The 21,136-nt window shown below is 48.5% G+C and overlaps 1 protein-coding gene across 4 annotated transcripts in view; it reads left to right on the plus strand.

Moving 5' to 3' along the window:
• Nucleotides 1–118: 118 nt before the first annotated feature.
• The window catches only part of Fam78b (family with sequence similarity 78, member B), a 91,452-nt gene continuing 70,434 nt past the window's right edge, over nt 119–21,136 (plus strand). For 3 of the 4 annotated variants that reach the window (NM_001160262.1, NM_175461.4, NM_001160261.1), the window contains exon 1: nt 1,685–2,096. In NM_001160262.1, coding sequence (NP_001153734.1) covers nt 1,834–2,096 — 263 coding nt within the window. In that variant the 5' untranslated portion in view covers nt 1,685–1,833. Of the gene's footprint in view, nt 2,097–21,136 lie in introns of all 4 variants that reach the window. The other variant, XM_006496789.2, reaches the window with a different exon arrangement.

A 21,136-nucleotide genomic window follows, 5' to 3' on the forward strand; every position in this document is an offset into this window, starting at 1 on the left:
ACAATAACACACACGTGGCAGATACACGGAATGGAATGTGCAGGCCATCTCTGGCGTCAGTTTCCATCGGGAGAGAGCGGAGACCGGCGGCTCTTCCGTCAAGGTTTCACTCTGACACAGCTGGTAAGAAATGACTGTGTGCTGGTCACCACGCACCTTCAGGAGAAGCAAAGACAAGAAAAGATCCCTAAGATCCCCAGCTTTCTACAGGGATTAGGGTTTTCTACAAATTGGCGCCTTGACTTTGTAGAATCAAGTGGTTACTCTTTAATCCTCCTGGGTTCTATAAAGCCCTGAACTTCTGTTTGTATTTAACAGGCCTTAGGTAAGACTGGGAGGGTAGCTAAGCGTTCTAATCTACCTAGATGATTCCACTAAGTACAACTTGTCTAAAGACACAAGACATTCAAAAGGCAGTGTTTCCCAAGGAGCTCCAACAACCCCCCCCCCCAACACACACACACACATACACACTGTGTGTTGTTCTGATAAGAGTATTTTCAGAGATTGTGGAGGGGTGATATGAAAACAGGCCATGAGTAGACTGAGCTGGTGCCTCGACTAACACTGGCATTTGGGGTGATTTTGTGTCAGCCTCCAATGGGATTTCTCAGGTTTCACTCTCAATACTGTGGTGCAAAAAAATAAAATTAAATTAAAAAATAAAGCTTCTACTAGACTAAAGGAAAATGCGGACCAGTGAACGAGGTAGTAAATCTATTTCGTGGCACTGCTGGAGGTCACACCCAACTCTAACAAACTATATCACAACGATACATCTCAGCTGGAGCTGATTCTCCAACATCTCTCCTCCCGCAGCCTCACCGTACCCCACTGTGGTTCCCTCTATACTCTGAACCGCGCCGCGCCCTCCCGGCCCCACCCATCCCAATAAGCAGGGTCCCGCTTCTACACCCCACTATCACCCGCGGGGCGCCACCTACCGGGGTCCCGGCCCCGCCCAACCCCACGTGCCGCGCCCCGCCCGGGAGCTAGCGGCCCTTTAAACACCCCCACCCTTGCACACTACCCCCCCCCCCGGACGGCAGCCGAAGAGGGACAAACTCATGGCGTACAGCCAGTCTCTTCCGCGGAGCTTGTCCCCCGTAGCCCTAGCCCGCTGGGCTCTCCGCCCGGGGCTACGGTCCCCTGGCGCCCCCCACACGCCCCCGCAGCCGGATGCGGGAGTGTGGGCGCTGTCCGGCTCCAGGGCGGGGCGGGAGGGAACACGGACTCCGCCGCCGCCGCCTGCCTCCGCCTGCCGCTCGGGCCGCCCGCTCGCCCGCCGCTGGGTGCGCTGCACGCGGGGGGCAGCCGCGGTGCAGCAGAGGTTCATGCAGCGGCGGCGGCGGCGGCGGCTGCTGCTGCTGCCGCCGCGGAAACAGACAAACCGGGCGCTGCCGCCGCCACCCTCCCGCAGCTCCATGCCGCCGCCGCCGCCTCCTCCTCCTCCTCTCCGGCGAAGGGCGGGGGGCTCCGGCCCGGGGTGGGCACCACTCCTCGCAGCGCCGCTCCCCTCCCTGCCCTCCGCCGGGGCACGGGAGCCGGAGAGAGCGCCCGCCGCCTCCTAGGAGCGCACGCTCCGCGCGCCCTTGCTGGAGCGAGGAGGCGGGCGTGGGCGGGCGTCGGGGCAGCCGCGACCCAGCGCGCGGAAAGGGGAGGGGGCTTCCCCGGAGGATGCCCCGCGGCGGCGGCTCCTCGCTCTTAGGCGCTAGCTGAGCTGGACCGGGAGCGAGCGGCGCGTCGCCATGCCGGCGTGACGGGTGCCCGCGGCTGCCCGCGCCGGGCCCCCGCGCTGCCCCACGCCGCGCCGCGCCGGCGCCGGGCGGCAGGATGGGCTGTATCCAAAGCATCACCTGCAAGGCGCGGATCCGGCGCGAGAACATCGTGGTGTACGATGTGTGCGCCACCATCGACCAGTGCCCCACGCGCATCGAGGAGACCTCGCCCATCGTCCTGCGCTACAAGACCCCTTACTTCAAAGCCTCGGCCCGTGTGGTCATGCCCCCCATCCCCCGCCACGAGACCTGGGTGGTGGGCTGGATCCAGGCATGCAACCAGATGGAGTTCTTCAACACCTACAGCGACCTGGGCATGTAAGCGACCGGCCACGCCACGCGGCGCGGGAGCGGGGTCCTGGCCCCTTTCTCCACTCTCCATTCTGAACCCCCTCCCCAACCCCTCTTACCGTTGCCCCCATCTCTTTCCGAACCTTCCTCCTGCCTCCCCACCCACCTCCCTCCTCCCTGCGCTTTTGTTTCAGTGACAGGGCGGGTGACGGGAGGCTCCTCGCGAAGGCATTTTCTCGTGCTTTGCTTCTGACTTCCTCGGAGAGGCGAGGAGAATAGTGAGGGGCAGGAAGAACGCGACTGGGAGGGTACAAGAGGCAAAGATAGGATGATTGGCGATTGTCGTGGGAGTTTGGGGGCGCAGTCTGTATTTGTGGGTCTCCCTGGGAAGTTTGGGGAGAGGAGTGGAGTCCCGGGGGCGCATGGGCTGTGTCGTGCGTCTTTTGGAGAAAATCAAGCTGGCTTGGAAGAGAAGGTCCAGGGTGTAGGAATGGGAGTTAGAGGTTCTGCCTTTGCTTCCCAGGCCAGCGAGCCTAAGGAGCATCTCTGCCTGGAATCTCCAGCTGGGCAGAAAGCCCCTCTAGCTATGCGCCCTGAGGACCAATTCTGGGGCGGTGGGGAGCTGGAAGGCACCGGATGCTCCCGGGCCAAGAGAAACTGGTGGCCTTGTGCTAGCCTGGTGTAACACGAGGTGTTTCTTAGGCTCAAGGAAAGGATGAGACACTTCATCTGTCTGGGGTCTTTACTTTTCAAAACTTTCCTAATTGCGGCGCTGGAAGGGATTCCCAGGCGCCCACCGCCTATCCAGTCGGCTGGCTGGGAGCTCTCCAACTTCCTTCAGCAGCGCCGGTTAGAGCGCGCTGAGGGTTTGGCAGCTGCGGTGCACCTAGATCGCCAGGGCTCTGCGGCCGCCAGGGGCGGACATCCTGCCCTGGAACCACACTAGCTTTGAGAGGTCGTGTTCTGGACTTTTTTATCTACTAGATTTTCATCTGCCCTCCCGTCCCCTTTCGGAACTAGACTCCGTGTACTTGGCCACTACATTTGGCTAGGAGACTTGGGGCCTGTATTCTACTTACTATTACAATGTCAGTCTAGAACACCCTAATTAGCTTGTAGCCTATAGGGAAACCCCTTTTCTGGAAATTCAACCTCATTTCATTTCTTAATCTAAAACTGTGGCACTCTCAAGGTTTCCTATTTAATATGGATGTGGGATGGGGGAGTTCTCATTTTAAAAGGTCAAAGCATCTTTTCAGCAGCAGTTTTGGGGCTTTTTTTCTTGCACCCCGGGAGCATGTAAGTTAACACTAGTCATAGGTGCTAAGAGGAATTTTGACAGATTGTTTTGTTTCCATTTAACTCCCAGAGTTTGCACTTTGCTTCTTAAGCATAAAAGCTCAGGAGAGAGAGAGAGAGAGAGAGAGAGAGAGAGAGAGAGAGAGAGATGCAAACCCAGCTTTGCAATATGCCTGTGCACACTGTGTTCTTGTCTTTCTGGAAATGAGAGAAATGGGGGACGTATTTTGGGTGAATCATGCCACCTAAAAAGACACACCCCGAAAAAAGTGGTTAGAATTGTGGGCTTGTTTGTTTGTTTGTTGGGGGCTTTTAGAAACTCATTCTTTTCGGCCAAGTAAGAAAGCCTGGCAGGGGAGGGTGTCTGTCTCATGATGGGGCAGTCTGGGGAGGGGGTTTCTTAACCTTGCTGGGCCAGTCACAAAGCCTGAAACCCCTAGGAAAGGAAGCCCCCCCGGGGGGGGCTGGGCAGAAGCAGCGCCCCACCCATCTTTCTCATGACTACACGGGAGAGCCCTCTGTGGCTTCAAGACCCTTGTAAATCAGTAAATACGAGATATATATATAGAGAGATGTAGATATAGATATTCCTTCCATAAAATATAAAACATTTTCTGCCAAAGGAGTCGGGTTGAGCTGTACACAGACACGATAGAACTTCCTTGTCTCTAGGGGAGGGTGTGTCCACTTTTGAACCAGTTTTCACAGGCATGAATTCCTAACAATATATTCTCCTGTTATACCTTACTGAGTTCTTGCATTGGAGGTTTGGAAAGATTTTGTTTGTTTCGTTTAACTGCTACTTTCAATATTTTAAGATTGCTGGTTCCCGTGTTGTTGGGGAAGGGAAGCGAGAATAGTCTCCAAGAAATCATAAATTGCATTATTATAGATCTGTATCCAGAGTCAATCTCCCTCTTTGTGGTTGTAATAATTGTTATGTGTTTAGGGCCACTTTGGAGCTTAGGTTTTTACTGAACCAGTTTCTACAGAATATTTATGCTCTGGAAAACTTTGCCAATATAAACTTTTTAATGGGAACTCATATTGCATAGAAGTCACGGCAGTCTATCCGTTGTTGTGTCTACTTTAGCCAGTACTGTGAGTGGCAGACACTGCAGCCTGGGTGTTCACGCCTGTGCAGTGTTCTCTTGAAGAAGCATGGTGCTGTGAGTTAGGTTACGAGGGTGACTTCTCAGTATTTTGGAAAGAACTGTACAAGACTAAATCCACATCTCAAACACCAAGAAGCTACTAGTTCCAGGATTGAAAGAGCATGTCTTTGTGGCTTAAATGTTGAATTTCCTGGAGTAGAGATGGGGTAGGCTTTTTTATTAGCGTTCAAAGAATTGGGTTTTATTATGGCATTTTTCTTTTTTTATGGTTTTTTTGATATTTTTTAATTGGGTATTTATTTCATTTACATTTCCAATGCTATCCCAAAAGTCCCCCACGTGCTCCCCCACCCACCCACTCCCACTTCTTGGCCCTGTCGTTCCCCTGTACTGAGGCATATAAAGTTTGTACGACTAATGGGCCTCTCTTTCCACTGATGGCCTACTAGGCCATTTTCTGATTCATATGCATTTTTCAAACAAAATGTTTGCTGTGGTTTTTCTTCACCCTACCCCCACCCTTAGTCCCAGTTCCTTCCTGTGCCCTTCAACCCCAGTAGCCTCCTTTCTGCTTTCATGTTACATGTGCCCTCTTGACCTCTCCCCTCTTTCTCAACAGCTCTTGTTCTTCTCTTGTGGTCTCCCGCCTAGTTTCAGATTCTGTACCCACTCTCTTACACACACCCATTTACAAACTTACAGACACCAGAAGTTAGTCAACATATGAAAGAGCATGAGATTTGTGTGTGGGTGAGTGTATGTGTAAGTATGTGTGTGTGAGAGAGAGAGTGTGTGTGTGTGTGTGTGAGTGTGTGAGAGAGTTTGTGTGTGTGTGTCAAAGTGTGTGAGCATGTGTATAAGTGTGTGTGAGAGTGTGTGTGAGTGTGTGTGTGAGATAGAGGTGTGTGTGAGAGTTGTGTGTGTGAGAGAGTTTGTGTGAGAGCATGTATGAGAATGTGTATGTGAGAGAGAGAGTGGTATGTGAGTTGTGTGTGAGAGCATGTGTGTGAGTATATATGTGAGAATGTGTGTGGGTGTATATGAAAGAGTTGTATGTGAGAGAGTTTGTGTGTGAGCATGTGTGTGAGTGTGTATGTGAGAGAGAGTTATATGTGTGAGTGTGTGAGAGAAAGAGTTTGTGTGTGTGTGTGTGTGTGTGTGCGTGTGTGTGTGTGAAAGAGAGAGAAAAAGAGAGGGAGAGAGTGTTTGGGGGGTTGTTTTTGTCTTTCTGAGTCCAGGTCACCTTAATTTAATGTACTTTGTGGATCCACCTATTGTATGTAGATTTTATAATTTTACTTCTTTTATGGTTAAGTAAAATTCCAGTGGGTATATGTGCCATGTTTTCATTCTCCATTCTACTGTTGATAGACTCCTGAATCGTTCCATTTCCTTATTGTTGTAAGTGATACAGTAACATGGATGGATAGATGTCTCTGTGGTCTGATATAGAATCCTTTGGGTATATATGCCTAGGTGGGATAGGGTAGTTGTATGGTATGCTATGGTATGGTGTGGTATGGTACTTTCATTTTAAGTCTTTTTAGATACCTCCATACTGGTTTCCATAATGAATATATCAGGTTTACACTCCCATCAACACTGGGTTTCTCTTTCCCCACATCCTACAGCATTTATTGTCTTTTTTTTTTTTTTCTTGATCATAGCCATTCTGACTGGAGTGGGACAGAATCCCAAGGTGGATTTAATTTCCATCTTCAAGGGGTAGGCTTCTAAAGGAATATTTTAAATAGTCGGTGGCCACGATGGTGTAATTTGAACCTGAACTCAAGTGACTTGGTACTTCCCCAAGGCGCTATGGAGAGTCTGGCTGGTGAATACGTGCCATGACTTGATTATTTCTAACTTGGGTCTGGTGGATCTGGTGAATGTGGACTTCAGTAGAATGCGCAAAGTATTCTTCCAGCAAGGAGAGCCATTGGTTTCTCAATCAGTCCACAGTGAACTCAGTTTTCCCAGATGACCAGATACGCAAGCACCACAGAGGAAACAAGGGAGGGGAGGAGACGAGGCTATGGTGGAGTATGCATGCAGCTGAAGTCTGACAGGCAGATTAGGGCCTATGGGGAAGGATCACATAACAGTCTAAAAATGGGAGAGTTAAGGTCAGCTCTTCATGACCACGGGGAGTTAGGAGTTTCTCTGTGTCTTCTTCATACTTCATGGGTATGCAGAGGCTGTCCAGAGGAGGCAGAACAGCCCTGAATGCTCAGCCCAACACCCAAGAGATTTCCTGGGTGAGGTTTGAGCAGGAATGGAGCTTTCTTGCCAGGAATGAGTGGGGTGAGGTTGAAACCAGGGGAAAGGCTGTGGCTAGAGAGTCTCTCCTGCGTGTTGTCTTCTCGGGCTGTAAAGAGATTCTCCCGGGAAGGGCTCAGATCTGCCCATCTGGAGAGCATTGCCTTAGGTGAAATTTAGGAGGATGTATCTCACTCCTCAATTTCAAGAGAGAGTCCTTATCTAGCTCCCTGCTCCTCTAGTACCACAGCTATTGAGCGTCTGACTAGCCCCCCACCTCTGAGACCCATTCACCCCCATCCGAGCTGCTCTCCATCTATTGAGAAACCTACTGGTTTGGAGTTTGCAATCTCCATACTGCTAACTCCAATGGGCCTGCCTATGAAAGGCTCGCCTTTTCGATGGACCATGTATGACTGACAGACAGCTTTCTGTCCTGGTTAACTTCTCTGGTCTTTTAGCCCCCATTCTCTTTCCAGCTGTTCCTACCTCTGTCTTACCTTACAAATGTTACTTTATATCACTCAAAATACGTATTTCCCTTCTCGTTTTTACACTTTCTCTGAGTAACTCCATCCACCCCAATAGCAGCAGATGCTCTCTGTCTGGTATGCGGCCAGGTGCATGTGTTTGTGTGCAGTTCTGCTTGACTGGTGGAAAGGTATCTCTGGCTTAAGGTTTCTACTCTTAAGGCATTTTTCTGTTTATTTCTTTTGGTGGTGGTGTTGTTTAATCATTTGAGAAAGATTGTACTGTGTAGCCCTACATGGTCTGGCGCTTAGTATGAGGCTGGAGCTGGCCTGGAATTTGGGACAATCCTCCTAATTTGACCTTCTGCTTTGGCCTCCCACACGCTAGGATTCTAGCACTGCGCCACACCCAGCTTCTCTCTTAAATGTATGCTCTCCACTGAAACATTCGCCATATTTCTCCATCCACTGTCCTTCCCCATCTTACTGAAGAGTACTTCCACTCCCTGAGTTATGCAAGCCAAAACGTCTTGGTATCATTCCGGATACTCCTTCACTCATCCATTCTGTCATCAGACCTACTGACCCCTCTCCATGTCTGGGGCGCAGCCACTTCCCTTTGTGTGTTCATGGCTGCCATCTTCTGCTTTCCACCCGTACTTACCAGTTCCATCCTTGCTCTTCCCTCCAGACTCTCCCCCACACAGCAGGCAGAGTGATCCATTACAAACACAAATGTGCTCACTTTCCTGCTTAAACTTTTTAGTGTCTTCTCATCACAGGTGGTATAAAATGTATAGAACACTTTTCACTCTGGATTTCTGCTTTTAAGCCACACCAGATGTCCCCCAGGGTCTCTAGTGGAACTGGATTTACCCAGCTCAGAGCATCGCCCCAGGCTGGCCTGTGTCTGAAATGCTCCTCCTGCCTTCCATGATGTATCTAATCCCCGTTCATCATGCAAGTCTCAACTGCCCCTCAGAGGCCACCATTGACTTCACAGTTTCAGTGGGGTTCTCCAGTTCTGCTCTTCCATTTCTATACCTACAGCCAGGGGAGTGCAACGGTTCACTAACCTCCTACACATATCACGAAAGTAGATATTATATCTGTTGTGTCCTCCGTGAACACTGCCTGGACCATAGAAGATATCCAGTAAGCATGTGATATTGTTAAATTCATGAGCCATTTTTATCACTTTTAATCACCAGTGTCCCCTTCAACAGACCGTGTCTCTTCAAAACTAGCTTTTCATGTGAACCCTAAGTGTCATCTACGGAACTGATACCCTGGCGACTGCTTAGCACTGACACACATCCTAACTGCCCTGAGCTTCTGTGCCCATTTTGTTCCTCTGGACTTCACTGGAAGGTTTGCTTCTCTGCATATGGCTTGTATCTTTCACCTCCTCTGTCTCAGCTGGGTTCTGCCCATCAACTGCTGAAGCCTCTTATCTCACCTACCTGCTGTAAAATGATACTTAGTGTCCACCCAAAGAAACGTGTGGTAGGAACCCTGGAGCCACTGTTCCACCTTAGCCCGTGATTTGTGAGGTTGGAGACATGCCTGGTTGAGCTGTGTTCCCCTAAGCTAGCGTTCACCTGTTTGTTTCTGGATCTATGCTGCTGTATGCGTGGGGTTGTTTGGAGGTGGCCCTCACTGATGGGCACACCTTTCAGCATTTGCCATTTCTTCAAGGGATCTACTGAGTCCCCACACCCACGATCCCTTCCCATTACTATAGAGAGGCTCAGGAAACACAGGGGACCCTAGTCTAGAGAGAGCATCAGGTGGGAAACAAGATCCAATTCCTTGCTGCATGTCCTGAGTGCCCTTGAAGGGGAGATGGCCTAACCCTTTTCCTCTAATCTCCTCCCCCATCTCTGCAAAAGAGGAGCAGCAGAGGATTAACTGGTTTTATCAGCAAAGCATTAAGCTCCCTAGAGATAAAGCACAACTCCCAAAGAGACAGAGAGCGTATACATGGAAAGGTAGAAGGAAGGAAACGAGATGTACTTTGTGCCTGGGTGCTAGACTGCAGCTGCCCGGGGTGGGGGTGGGGGGAAGCAGAGAGAGGGTAATTTGAGGGCACTGGACTGTAGGATACAAATGACCTTTCCCTAGGCAGCAGGAGTATAGGATGTCTTTGGGGGCAGGTCCCAGGTTCCCTTCTCCTAGCCTCCTGTGTCTACCTTGTTGCATTAAGAAAAGTTGCAGAGGATGACAGAAGCCACTGTTTCTATTAACACTCAGCAGGAAGTGGCTACAGTTTCAAAGTTGATTCTTATGGATTCCTTCCTTTAAGAAGGTGAAGAAAGCAATAGGAAGTAATCAGAAGAGCAGTCAGGTGAATACCCCAGAGAGGGGCATAGCTCACAGAGCTGAGGGTCTCTGAAGGGAGGGGCTGGAACCTGACCTCCAGCAGCAGATACCCACAAAGTGAGGTCCGCACCCACAGATGTACTGTGGGCCAGATTGCCTCTCGTTCCTGCAGGTTCAAATCCATAGGATGTTTAAGGACCGGCTCCAGAGTTGTCAAGGATTTCGGTACAAAGCAGGTGTTGATGTGTGTGGGAGAATGTCTGGAAAATCTGGGTGGTTTTGCTTGAGAGGGGACATAAATAGCACACACCATAAACATAAAACCACACGCTCTACGTGTTAGAGGCCTGTGTGTGTGCCGCAAGACTGAGTCCCCTCCTTACATGACCTCATGGCAACCTTACCCAGCAAGGGACGCTTTCCTAGAACAAGGTCCAGGGAGGCTTAGCAACCTGTCTGAAGCCTCACAGCCAGCAAGAGGCCCAGCCAGGAAGCCAGCCTGTTGGTTCCTGGCCCCTCCATTTTGAATGGACCACTTTGCCTTCCAGGAAGGAGGCTTTCCAGACTTGCTCCACTAAATAAATATAATGAACTTAGTCTTGTTGTTTTTCACTGGTTCGTGAATTTCCTCGGTGCTTTGCAACTGAGTTCAGAGAACATGGAAGCAAAACTCCTGGAGTCTCTATCTCACCCTCCCTCCCTCCCTCCCTCCCTCCCTCCCTCCCTCCCTCCCTCCCTCCCTCCCTCCCAGAGAAGCAGTTGTGATTAACAGTGAGATCTACATCTTTGTAGGAGGGTGGGAACAAAGAGGGAATGAGCTCCATCCATGTTCATGGTTTCTGGGAATAGAGGCGCCATCTCCAGCCATCCACACCACCCACAGTGGCTGGGTTGCAGGGTTTTGGGCTCGTGCAGTTCCCCTGTGGCCCTGTGGATGACTGGAGAAGAGGAGGGGAATGCTTTCTGGTGACTCTACCCTTAGACATTCAGATGTGTTTCTGGTTCCCATAATTCACGTGCTATTCCTTTCATTAAAGCCCATCAGACCAGCGCTGGTGGGTGGACCCTGCTTCTAATTAAGTTCTGGGAGACACACCAATTGGAACTGTTCACCGTGCCAGTTTAAAATCTAGCTGCTGGCTCTCCGGCACAGAGCTAGAGTCAGAAGACCCGGGTTCCAGTGCCAACTCTGAGACCTTTGGCAGGGTCTTCAAAATTCAGTGTCTAGTCTGCTTGTACATAAATGAGCAATCATGTCTAGAGTCCACTGGATCTAGGAATCAACTGAAGTGGAAACCGCGCAAAGGCGTTGCAAACCGTGGTGTGGTGTGGTGTGGTGTGGACATGTTAGCTTGATTATTATAGGTCTTATCAGGTAGCACTGCCAGTCAGTGACTCCAGATAAGCCTGATGGGAGAAGAAAGTTGAGGTTGTGGCTCCCTGACTTCCCTGGGCAGAGAATCATTTAGACCTTTGAGAGGACCTGAACATGGCAGCTGCCTAACAGCCCTCCCCAGAGCTAGAGGAGAGGGAAAAGCCCCTCCTGGGCCTCTGAGGCTGTGTTTTCCTCTCATGGTGAGAGGAGTGTGAGAGAGACACCCTGGTCCATCAAAAAGTCACCTTCCAGCTGTGCCCTACAAAGCGTTTGGGACCCTGCTTTGAATTCCTGAAGCTGATCCCTGAAGTGTGGCCACTTTCTCAAGGCCACCTGCTCCTCACAGAGCCCTCTCTTGGTGACAGTATCACTTATACATAAGCTACAGGGTACCTCATTCGAGGAGGAGGGAACACAGCCATGCTGATCATACCCAAGAAAGTCATGGGTGTTTCATTGTAGAGAAGACAGAAACCAACATATGAAATTGTTTGTATCCTAAACTATTTTTTAACATTCTTCATTCTTTCCAAATGTGACATTTTTTTCACAATTTCATCTCTCTGTAAGCAATGTCTCATAATTAATCTTACAGTAATCATAAAACAGATTTTAGGTCAACAGTTATCCCCTATTTTAGAGAAGCAAGCAGAGGCTCAAAAAGATTCAATCGTGTGTTCCATGTCAGGATCATCCAAATGTGTTCAACAATTGCAAAGAGAAATTCCAAGCTGTCCAGTAAAAACAGTAAATAAGGCTGCCTGATGGTCTAATGGCCCATGAGTGTGGTGACTGTGTCAGTCCCGTCTCTGGAGCATCCCCTGGCTTACGCTCCTGGGGCCTGACCTTTTCCAGCTGGCTTGTGAGCTCGTGTCAGGCCAAGGCACTCAAAGGCCGCCAGAGGTCTGGCTAATGGGAAACAGTAAATCGACATCCACAGTGAGCAGTCACAGCAGCCTCCTAAAGGGGCAGGCAGGCCAGGGATGCCAGGGTCACAGCAGCCTCCTAAAGGAGCAGGCAGGCCAGGGATGCCATGGTCACAGCAGCCTCCTAAAGGAGCAGGCAGGCCAGGGATGCCAGGGTCACAGCAGCCTCCTAAAGGGGCAGGCAGGCCAGGGTCACAGCAGCCTCCTAAAGGGGCAGACAGGCTAGGGATGCCAGGATCACAGCAGCCTCCTAAAGGAGCAGGCAGGCCAGGGATGCCAGGGTCACAGCAGCCTCCTAAAGGGGCAGACAGGCTAGGGATACCAGGGAATGCATAGTGTAAGGAACAGGCTTTGGCAAGGCTGAAAGCTACCAGAAACAGGTAAATTCGATCTTGCTTTGCCCTCTGCCATGGAGTGGGGAGCCGGGGTGTCAGGAACTGGAGGAAGGAGGAGCTTCAAGGGAATCAGAAATGCTGGTTCAGTGAGGAAACGGCGTCAGACCTGCTCACTCTTTTTCTTTTTTCTTCTAAACATGAGAGTCACACCAGGAGTTGCCATTCCAAAATGGCAAGAACATCAAGTCAAGAAACTGATGGTTTTCAATGGCTCAACACTTCCTAAATCTTCATGAACTGACTTCACATTGTATAGAGAGAAGAGGGGAGATTTGTGCCACCAAACTAAACCCCAGAGCTCATAGTGAAGATGTTTTCTCGGTCTTTGGGACCAGGGAGCCAGTCTTTTATAAGGACACCTGTCCACTTGGAGTGATTGACAGGTGTCTCCTTAGCATGTCTCCCTGCGCAACCATAAGCAACTTAACCATCTTAATTATTGCAAAGCTATTTGTTGAACGCTTAAATAGCGCCACATGCTTTGTGTGCAGTGCCTCTGAAGTAGGAACCACCCTTGTTTTCCTCAGAATAAGATGGGGAAATAAGAACAAAGGGGTGCTGGTGGCATGTCTAACATTAGGCAACTAACTAGTGGAAAAGGCGGATTTAGAAATAGTTAGAACTAATTCTAATGACTGTGATAGGCTGCCTTAGAAGAGTTGAGCAAACAAATGGATGGGTGGGTGGGTGGATGGACCCATGGGTGAATGCATGAATACGCGTTGACTACTCTGGACATTGATTGCTTGCTTTTGTCCTTGCTGAGGAAACCCAGGAAACAAAAGGTTTAAACCAAATTGGATGTGCCTAGGGTTCCGCCTCCCAGCTGCCTAGCTCCTTCAGCTGGTCAGGATCTGATGCTAATGAGACCAAGGTCTTAGGAAGAGATCCAAAAAAGGGCAGGAGCACCCTCGCCAGCAGCCGTCCCCAGCCAGCTCTTGTTCACAGCAAGGTTAGACCGACGTAGAGTGAAACGACTAGAAAACACCTGAAAGGGGCAGTTCACCAGAATCCTCTTTGCCTCATCAGGTGTTAGATAGCACAGTAAAGCATACGGCCCGGAAGCCCACTTTACAGACATGCACACTGGAACCTGGGAAGGGCATCGTGAGATGCTGGTAGAACCGGGATTCAGACCCAGGTCTATCTGATGCCATTGCTAAGGCTTCCATTCCCTGGGCTTTTCTGCAGCCTTATTCTGTTGGGCAAGGATGGATACATACCTAGCCTTCTAGTTTGAAAATCAGTAAACTGACGAGTTTACCTTCTAATTTTACTTACACACACACACACACCCATGTAAGCTGAGAGTCCAAGTCCACTGGCAGAAATGATCACCTGTAGAGAGGAAGCAGGCAGAGTATAGGACGAGTCGAATCCCTTAGCAGCACAGAAAGGAACTCAGATCAACCCAAGGGATGTCTGCACAATTGCCAGGGGTAGGGACCAGGCTATTGCCAGTGTCTGTACACAGTGATTAGCAAGCTACAAAGGAGAGGGTCTCCCCAGAGACACCCATCACAGATGGCAGGAAATATGAGGTCCTGGCAGCCAAGAGAGGCTGGACGTATGGAGAAACTGGGATTCGGCTGGGATGCCCAGCAATTCAGAACCTGTTCTCCAGCTCTTTCAGACTTACCCCACCCAGCCCAGGTGCTGACAGCAAGCATGGTCCTCCTGGCTCCCTGCCCACGGACAGGCATGGTATCCCCATGTCCCCTGGCAGCCTCAAAAGAAACAAGATCCAAGTGATGTCAAAGATGACAGATTGTGAGGGGGCCAAGGGCCCTCCCCTGACGGCAGGGCTCAGCTGGGAGGCCTTGGAGAGCAGAACAGATGGGGGACGTCTGAGAGGGATATCCTAGCAGCCTGGGGACTCTGTCTCTGTTGTGGCTTTTAGTTGGGTTTCATCCATTTGGATTTTTATAGCATTTTCTTTTTGTGTTAAGGGGGTTTAGCCTAGGGATGTGATAGTGCTGTGTCTGCTTACTCCAAAGGAGAGGGGCTGCAGAGAACAGGTCCAAGCAACTCAGTTGTGCTTCAGTCTTTTCAGGACTTCCGGATAGAAGAACGCTGTCTGAGGGGAAAATGTAGACCTCCCAGCAGTGTGTCACAACTTCAGAACCATTACCTGGAACTTTCCAGGCCATGTCTCAGGAGGACTCAAGAAATCCAGGGCGATGTCAGATACTCAGCCTCCCCTGACTCGACCCTATTCCAACCTTCCTCCCACTCTCAAAGACTGCACTAAGACCCACTTCCTGCCTTGCCTGGAGGAGGATGCAGCCTCAGATCTCCTGGGCAACTTAGGCCCCCATTATCACCACCTGGGTGGCATGCTTTTTGCAGGTCCCATAACTCCAAGATGCCCTGATGCCTGGGTAGCCTGGGATTTGTTAGTATTTGCTGCCAGGCTCCCACTTGCTATTGTCAAGATCTGCTTGGCCTGTCTTTGTGTCTGTTGCAACTTCTAGTTGTCAAGTTCTGACCCACTGCCTTCAGCCTGTCACCTTTTCAGACCATTAGGTCCCACTGGCAGGGTCTCCTGAATCCTCTGATTTTTAATTAATCAATATCCTCCCTTGGGCTCACCTACCTGAGGCTAAGAGGCCACAACTGGAGCAGCAACACCCTACACCCTAAAAACAGGAACTCCCATCCTCCCAGGAGCCCATGAACTTCTGAGCTTTGGTGGGCAGCTACTTTCCAGAAGAAAACTCTCTCCTAAATGGCCATTAATGAAATTTACCCAGGAAACTATAGCTCTGGGTCCTACGTATTGGATCATGGTGTTGAGGACTCGGACTAGGGAGGTTTGGGATCCAAAGAGATGGATGGATGGTGGGGGAAGAGGGGAGGGCAAGTCATCGAGCTGTGAGGACCATTTCTTTCCCCAAATTCCTGGCATGGTAGGGAAGAAGTTAAAGAATATGGTTTGCTTCCCTTCTTGGGAACCATCAGAAGGCCCTGGATAGCAAAAGCAGAAAAGCAGGCTCTTATGATGTTTAAAAAAAAAAAAAGAAGAAGAAGAAGAAAATAAACGTACAGCACCTAAGGGCCCAGAGAAGCCAAGTGGGGCTAGGTCCTTCCTCATGTTCCTCAAAAACCCTTAACCTTTTGCCTTGCCTAAGTGACCTCAGACTCCAAATGAAGTCTGAACTGAATTCGTCCGTTGCGTATCTCCAGATGTGGATGTACTGTCAGCATTTAGACAAGAGCAGATGCGCTCTCAAATGCAAACACAACTGTGTCCAGGTCTATACCTTGAGAGAAAACCCCTGTGTGGGTGCTGGGAGACTTTACAGAGGTTTGTAATCATACAAAAACTATCACCTTTTATTTTATGTGCATAAGCATACACACCTGCTACTTCCTGAAGTGGTGGGTCACTTAACACTGGCAGCCAGAATTATATATGTCACAGAATCTCAAACAAACAAAGTTTCCTGGGATGTTTTTCTGCCTTCGTACATAAGCATAGACACTGGAAGATATTCTAGTGCAAATCTTGCTGGCTAAACTGGAGCTCCCGGCCCACAGGTTCCAAACTAGATCATAGTCTGGGGTCTGGGTTACACCATCCACCTTACACATGGTTCTGATTTGCCTCTGTAGATATTTAAAAGAAGCTGTGTAGGAAACTTGTCGTTGTTCAAACTCGTTGCAGAGGTTGCTCTGTGTTCTAGATTATTGTATCTTGAAAATGTTGCACGTTCTAGATAATTCTATCTTCTTGGACCGCCAGTCACAGAGAGGGTCTTGTGAAGCCTTTCTTCTCTGAAGTATTCATGACTCCTCTTCTGTTTTTCAGTTTTTAGCTTTACAGAATATTTTTTAGGCTGGGTCTTCTTATGTCTTGAGTTTTCAGTTTTTTGCTTCATTTTGGACTCCCAGGAATTTATTTTGCAAACTCAGTCACGCATTAAGAAGAAGTCGTAATAGGGAAGATTTTCCATGGTGTTTAGTTTATCATGGTTTGCTCGATAGATCCTTCGTTACTCGATTATGGAAAGGAGTTTGCTTTTTGTGATTACCCTTATTGGATTGAGTGGGTATGTTTTCAAATAAGTTTGTGTCGAGGCAGCACTCTTAGAAGAAGTACTGTTTCTAGGCATTCTGTATTAGGAATTGAGATGAGAGCCAAAGCACTGCCAGTCACAGAAAGGGTCTGATTAAGACCAAGGTCAAGGGAGCCCAGCAATCACCTCTGCTATGCACTTGACACATCCAAGGTCATATTGATGCCCCAGCAGATCTAGTTTTTTTTTCTGATGTATTATATCACCCAACTGTACACACTCTAAGGCCCAAACTACTATGACAAGCCAGAAGATTCTTCTAGAAAGAAACCTGCATTCCTAAGGTGCCTCCAGGCTCGATGGGGTCCAGCAATCCTCAGTATCTCCCTGCAGCAGCAGAGAGACACACACAGCTGGCTCCAAGTTTTCCTGCACCTGTTCTCTGGCCTTGCCCCAAGGGCTCATTTTGCACTGGCATTTGGCTTCTGGCAGGCAGGAGCTTGTCTGCTTCCTTCTCTTCCAGATGGCTCTGAGAAAGACCAGCAGAGGAGGGGGTGGGGTGGAGATAGGAAACAGGACCAGGAAGCAAAATGCTCGCCATTTGGAAGATGCAACCAGGGACTCCTAAGAAGGCACGTATGCCTGAAGTCAGCCTGGCACTTACTTGATGGTCTGACTCTAGATTGGGGGGAGCAGATCACAGGACCCCTGCTTTGAATTATTCTGCGGCACAGCTATCTCAAGTTGGTTGAAACCATATACACCTACACTCTCATAAGCATTATAAACAAAGGAGCAAAGAAACGAGCTAAAAGGCCAGGCTGGAACCAAGTCAGGTAGAGATGCTGCCGTGTGTTGCTTCTGTGGAGCACCCACAGGTTGTAGGGCATTGGAGATTGGGTATGGAATTATCCTCCATAGCACACATGGGCAAACCAGGGTTCAGCAAGCAGAACTCAGCAGACAGGTTTATAGGGTTAGGAAGTGCTATCTGATTCCGCACTGACTGTCCCCTTAAATAGCTAGTGCCTGGGGGTGAGGGGCAGTGAGTTTCAAAAGCTAAAGGACTGGAGACTTCAGTGCAATGCCTCTATTGCACAAGTAAGAGAACCAATTAAAACGAAAGAGGGGGGCTGCCCAAGGTCACTCAGAAAAAAATGAGAGGTGCGAAAATGATGGAGCGTCTTTTAAAAGTCTGTATTCCAAAATATTTTAATTCAGTTAATCTCATTTTTATGAGTGCTTAACATTTCTCTTAGCAACCCACTCTATCATGGAATGACAGTCTATAGGCATGGCCCAGCCTAATACACAATTAATTGTGTAGGGAGAAAGAATCTCAGGCCCTATTTTTATTTTTGCCTCTTGGTTCAAAGACACAGAACGGATTGCCTCCTTCTGCTTAGTTTCCATTAAAAAAAAATCTGAGCCGACCTCTACTGTCCTCCCTGTTAAGTATCCATCACTGATGCCTAGTCACAAGCAAGGAGAAGGAAGAAGAGGAGGGGGAGGGGGAGAGGAGGAAGATGAGGAAGGGGACGAAGAGGAGGAGAAAATGAGCATGAGATGTTAAACGTTTACACAAACTTGAACTCATTTATAGCCCATTCAAATTCGTATTACCTCCATTCCACACATAAAGAAATGGGGACTTTCGAAAGATCTAGTAACTTACCCAAGCTCATAATGCAAAGAATTCTAAATGAACAGCTGATTGCCAAGCATATAGGTGTTTATCTTTTTTTAAAAAGTAAATATTAAATTGTAAGTAAGATTTGAAAAAAAAAAAAGGTAAACCACAAACAGTTGGAACATTTCAAACAAAACCACTGCAAACACTCTTCCCAGATTGAAACTTTACACAAGCCAAACACTATGAAATATGTCAAAGCATTGAGTTCCTTAGGTGTTCAGCTCTCTGGACCCCTCATAGCATCCTGTGTATCCCTCAGAGGTTTCCCAGTAGGTAGAGCACAGTGCTGAAGATCCACTGTTGTTAAAGTTGAAGGTCTAACTTAACGGAAGGGTGTGACTCAATAGAGACAATCACAGGATCCAGACACCCAACAGCCAAGAATTCATTACCCTTGACTCTCCTCTCCTAAGAGACAACATATAGAAAGCATGGTCCGAGGAATCTTAGTAAGTAAGTTCAAATCCTGCCCTCAACCACCTACCAACATCTCTATCTGCTTCCCTACCTAGAAGAAAGGATAATGATGTTCCTACTTGTGGCATGGTCAAAATGGTCATGAACCATCTTCATGTGCTATAGCCACTAATAAGTTCTATTAATAAGATCATGCTCCAATAAATAATCTCCTACATCCTCCCCACCAAAGAATAGATAGACAAATATTTATTGACTATCCGTAAAATGGTAAATGTCCATGGTATGAGTCCTCCAGTTGGTTTGGAATTACCTAGGTGTATACCCCGGTACTTAATATCAAGCACGTTTACCATGGGTAACTTCCAGTGCATGAAGCCTACTCTAAGCAAGGCAATCCAATAGACCCATGAAGACCTTGACACACCATACATTGCCTTTGCATCCAGCCTTCTGCAGGCAGAATCTTGCCAGTTCCTGGCAGTGCCTTGTGTGGTTCTCACTTGGTTCAGAAGCCCCAGGCTAAGCCATCTGCAGCCCTGGAAGGAGTTTACTGTCCCTCCTGCTCACTAATCCTGCCTAGAAGTTATTATCTTGGCATGGTGAACCACAGCATGCCAGTAGAAGAGGGCATCTCCTCCCATTGACAACTCTAAGGCTATCTGCCGTAGTCACCCTTCCCTGTCCTAAGTCCAACAGGTTTTCCTGTGTCCAGAGCGGCTCGTACTGTGCTAAGCTTTCTTCCCTGCTCTGAGCATCTTTCCATGGCTGAGGCTCTTTTTGATATCTCCTCTTAGACCTGGTCTCTTCTGAACTCCAGCCAGGCAAGAATGAACTAAAAGCTCTAGGGTAATGAGCTCAGAATTCTGGGAACCCCAATAGCTTTTATGTGTGTCCCAAGTGGTTTGGGGACCTTGGAGTCAGACCTACAAGAAATTGAACAGACCATAAAAAAGACAGAAGTGGCTAACTGAGCCTGAGTGCTGAGTACAGAGGGAGATGAGGAGTCTAAAGCAAACAGTGACGACTGTTTAGTGTAACTCTGTATGGCTCAGAGTAGAGTCGGTGCAGATGTTCAGCTAGTGGCTGCTCTCTTTGCCAAGATCAATGGCTTTCAACAAGTGGGTCGTGGCTCCATTGAGAGTTGAACACGGGTATATCAGATACCCCTCAGATATTTACATCCCGATACATAACAGTAGAAAACTTACAGGTGGCAACGAAATAACTTTACCTTTACAGTTGGGGTCATCACAATGTGAGAAACTGTACTAATGGTCCACAGGATTAGGAAGGGCGAGAAGCACTGGCCAAGAGTTTGACTGAGATGTCTCCTAGGGTTTTTTATTCTGATGCCTTCTCGGTATGGAATTTGAGCGTTAGTTTTATGTATACCCTGACCCGTTGTGTATTCCCTAACTTCCTGTCTAAACCATCTTGGAAACTTTCTAGGCTCCAGCCCACCCCACCCCTGCCCCCTCAACTTCAAACCTTCACCTTTGGTGTAAAGAAGCTTGGCCCTCACAACACTGCTTTGACTTGTGTTGCTGGTTAACAAGTCTTCTAACACCAGGAAATACGAACAGCTTACTTTCCATCCGTCTTCATTCCCAGAGAAATGTATCATCCTAAGCAGCCCATTAGTTGGTCTTGATTCATCATTTTATCAAATGTCTTTAAGATTTATATTAACCACTGTTCTAAGCATGGTGACGGAGAGGTTAAAAATGGGAATTTTTAAGTTTAACTTAGAGACAGATAGATATAATGCTTGATGTCCTAAAGTACCATAAAATGTTGTACGAGGAACAGAAATTAATTCTTGGGGTCAAAGGCCTTTGTAAGAAATGGTGGTCATTGTGGACTCTGAGGCCTTCTGGGAAGATGTTGAACCAACCAAGCAGTGCTAATATTTATCCTTCATCCAGGTCCTACGTGCATAGTGAGCTTCTCTTCAGTGAATTCCCTTTGTTCCTCCCTGTAGCTGTATGAGAAGGGCAGAGAATGTATCTTTGGTGTTGCCCATGAAGAAACTGAGACTCTGAGAAAGTCTATGATTTGTCCATGATAGGGGGAGAAGACAAAAGACTGAAGAAGTGTCTCTGACTCACTACCCACCTCTGGTCTACATTATCATCCCACTAGCCTTCAAGTTCTGAATTTGAATACCTGCTTAATCGGCAGCCAACAAGAAGAAAGCATTAGTCACCTCTCCTTTGGAAAGCTTGCATGAATGGGCTCTGCCGAATGCCAAAAATGGGTCTGACTTGGGCCTGTCTATGAGTCTGTAGAAGTTCCAAGACTGGACATTTTGCTGACTTTAGCTAAGAAAATGCACCGTGGGCTATCTTTGAGTCATAAAGCAGCTAGAAGGAACTTTGGAGAAATATCTGAATCCTGTCTTCCCCTCCTCCCCACAACCCAGAGGCAGGTGACTGTCTCCTCCCTGCAGACCTGTGTTCCTGCTGTCCACTGAGAAGCCCTCTTCCCTGTTAAAAACCTAGACAAAGTGCAAGTGTCCCTTGGGCACCAGCTTGCAGAATGCTTGGATGGAAGATGGCAGGCATACTCTGGGAGGTTGGAGCCGAGACAGTGACGTGAGATAACAAAGCTTTCTCAATATAAAATCCCCACCCTTAGTCTATGTTGTGTGAGGGCGCCCTCCAAGTTGTATAAATGAATTTGGATCAGCTTTAATGGAAGTGGGAGGAATCTGAAGTAGAGATTCCTGCATCCTGGCTTCCTGAGTCTCTGTGTATCAGAAAGGAGTTTATCAT

This window comes from Mus musculus, chromosome 1, assembly GCF_000001635.26.
Source record: "Mus musculus strain C57BL/6J chromosome 1, GRCm38.p6 C57BL/6J".
Taxonomy (NCBI): domain Eukaryota; kingdom Metazoa; phylum Chordata; class Mammalia; order Rodentia; family Muridae; genus Mus; species Mus musculus.